This window comes from Mus caroli, chromosome 10, assembly GCF_900094665.2.
Source record: "Mus caroli chromosome 10, CAROLI_EIJ_v1.1, whole genome shotgun sequence".
NCBI classification, from domain to species: Eukaryota; Metazoa; Chordata; class Mammalia; order Rodentia; family Muridae; genus Mus; species Mus caroli.
The window spans coordinates 115,584,955-115,588,013 of NC_034579.1; the positions used below are offsets into that span (position 1 = coordinate 115,584,955).

Below are 3,059 nucleotides of genomic sequence, written 5' to 3' on the forward strand. Positions count from 1 at the left end.
GCACAGGAGCAAGTGTTCAGAGAGCACTGAGGGGCATGTGTGTGTCCAGTTCACATCCACTGCACAGGAGCAAGTGTTCAGAGAGCACTGAGGGGCATGTGTGTGCCCAGTTCACATCCACTGCACAGGAGCAAGTGTTCAGAGAGCAGACAAACACGCTCACGAGCTGAGTTAGGAAAAATGAGGAACTAAGGTCCTAGAGCCCTCAAAATGGCCATTACTCAAGCTAAGAACATAGACAGACGAATTCACCAGCAAAGAATGAAAGGTAATAGTTATAAGTTGTATTCACATACAAAGAAAAGGAGATGTCAGAGCCCGATCCTTGTACACAAAACTAACTTGAAATGCATCAGTGACCTACATATAAAAGGAATTACAAAACTCTTAACATGTATGCTTATGTTTCTTCCCATGATTTATGCCTCTGTCTCTTCTCCCAACAACTTGTTAGATATAACACCAAAACACAATTAAAAAAATAGGTAAACTGACTCCACCAAAATTGAAAAACACTGTTACATGGGCAGTAGCAAGAAAAAGACAACTTACTGAACAGCAGAATGCTTCTGTAACTCATGTGGACACAAGAATTACACATGTGGACACAGAATTACTCATGTGGACACAAGAATTACACATTTGTACACAAGAAAGTCCTAGAATTTAGCTCTGTGACCACTTCCATCTCATTGATTAATTAGGTCAAATAAAGTTGAATTTGCCAAAGGGAACTCTGTTCTAGATGAGCTAGGTCCACGAGGTCTAAGGGTCAAGCCACACACTGAATTACAACTCCGGTAAATAAATGGCATTTTGCTTATAGTGCTATTTAGAACCCTACAAGTAGAAAATTTAGTGCTGTTTAAAATTCTCAGAATATAACAAAGTAAGCTCCAAAATATATTAGCAATATTAGATATAATGCAGACAGAAGTACTTCAGAATTAAGTATCATCTTCATGGTATTGTTTGTTATAAAACCATGCTGCTGCTACTTACTAGGTGGCTTTAGCACTGCCTTGAACGGTAACGGTCAGGATGGGTATCCAGGCTCCTCGGTACTCAAAGGCTGGCAGCAGAGTAACGCCCCCACCGACGCCCACCACCCCCGAGTTAGCTGGTGCTGAGGCTGGGCCGCCAGCATTATTGTTTCCTGTAAGGAAAGGAGGAGAAGCAAGCAGAACAACTTACTCCCTGATTACAAGTCAATACATCCCAATGCCACTCAGACTAGAGAAGGATTCTGCGCTCTCAAGTGTGATACCTACAAATGACATCTGTTGACTCTGTTTTACCCAGAGAGTCTATTTTCTTTAAATAACCACTTAATTCTTAATATAAGAATGACTAAAAAGCCTGAATAGGTAGCTCTGTTGGTAAAGCCTTTGTCACTCAGGCATGAGGACTCGAGTTTGCTCTCCAGTACACTAAGATGTGTGTGTGTCTTAAAGAAAATGGTGGGGCTGGTGAGATGGCTCAGTGGGTAAGAGCACCCGACTGCTCTTCCAAAGGTCCAGAGTTCAAATCCCAGCAACCACATGGTGGCTCACAACCATCCGTAACGAGATCTGGCGCCCTCTTCTGGAGTGTCTGAAGACAGCTACAGTGTACTTACATATAATAAATAAATAAATCTTTAAAAAAAAAAAAAAAAAAGAAAATGGTGGAAGTTACTTTTACCTCAGCCTCACAGTAAATGAAGAAACCATGCAACTGGACAGAGAAATCGCAACATGAACAAACTGATGGACATATGAAGGAGTGCTTATTTCACTCCTCAGGACCCACAAAACCCTGGCTTGGTGATACACATATGCAATCTCAGCACTGGGGAGGCAGAGCCAGCACCCTGCTAGCCATCCAGCTCACCTAACAAATGAGCCCCAGGTCCCAGTCACACACACATACAACCTGTACCTGCACATATATAAACACATACAGGTATAGGAATAAACAAAAATACAAATCGTTTGTATATATTTTACAAAATTTATATTTTATAAAAAAATATAAATTTTTACTCTCAATAGGTGGTTTAAATTTGTATAGCACAAACTTCTCTCATAACACTGACTCCTGTAAACCATGGGAGAAAGTGAAGACAACGACAACGTTACCAGCTTGGTTGGCTGTGGCAGGATTTCCAGTAGGAGGGACAAGAAACAGAGACTGGATAAAAGACCCCAGCGCATTCACAATGTCTCGGAAAACCTTGGTGGAATGTTGCTTCATGTCATACGACTGACAAAATGACCTGCAAAATAATTTTAAACATTTCTGAGAAAAGCATTTTAATGTATTTTAATATTAGCCAGTGATATTGCCTAGTATTTACAATTCCATATTTGGTGTCATTCTTTATGCCTGAGTGGTTTCTCTAATTTGGGTTAGAAGCAAAGGTTTATCTGACAAAGGTCGGAACAAAACAAAAGAGAAAAGGACATGTTGGCTTCATTTGCTTAGTCAATGGCGGCTCACTACCCACGTGTCTGAGCTCTCGCAGGTCCTCCTGAGCTCACCCTGCAGTGACCTCGTGCACATAAACACAATTTATTTGGGAAGCAGCACTCTTACACACAGGCACTGAGCTCTTCTGAACTCAGTCCAAGGTTATCGGGCTATCTGTTTAACAGAATCCTGCTGCGACTTACCTTAGTAACTGAGGCTGCACACAGAGCCTGTGTATCGATTCCACTGCAACAGCTCGAAGCCACTGTGGCTTATCTGCATCCAGGAACTTCACCAGAAGTGACAGAAATATTTCACACTCAGTCACCTAAAAAGAACAGATTTTTAAACATTCAAGCCAAAAAGAAATGATAACAACAACCATGGCTTCTCTCTAACTATAAGCCTAAAATACTAATGGTCTGCTAAAACAGTTCATTCCTGGCCCTTATCTTTAGAAACCATGGTACACCATCTTGCCCTCTCTAGCCCTACAAACTGCTAACAGATGTGTGGTCTAACCTTCAGTGATACTCCACACACCATCTTGCCCTCTCTAGCCCTACAAACTGCTAACAGATGTATGGTCTAACCTTCAGTGATACTCC

General features: G+C 41.5%; 1 protein-coding gene across 7 annotated transcripts in view; it reads right to left on the minus strand.

The window, feature by feature from the left end:
- Positions 1–3,059, minus strand: part of Mon2 (MON2 homolog, regulator of endosome-to-Golgi trafficking) — an 80,431-nt gene that overhangs the window by 42,561 nt on the left and 34,811 nt on the right. For all 7 annotated transcript variants that reach the window (XM_029482362.1, XM_021173736.1, XM_029482364.1 and 4 more), the window contains exons 9-11: positions 2,655–2,779; positions 2,121–2,257; positions 1,003–1,156 (exon numbers count right to left, since the gene is read on the minus strand). In XM_029482362.1, coding sequence (XP_029338222.1) covers positions 1,003–1,156; positions 2,121–2,257; positions 2,655–2,779 — 416 coding nt within the window. The remainder of the gene's footprint in view (positions 1–1,002; positions 1,157–2,120; positions 2,258–2,654; positions 2,780–3,059) is intronic.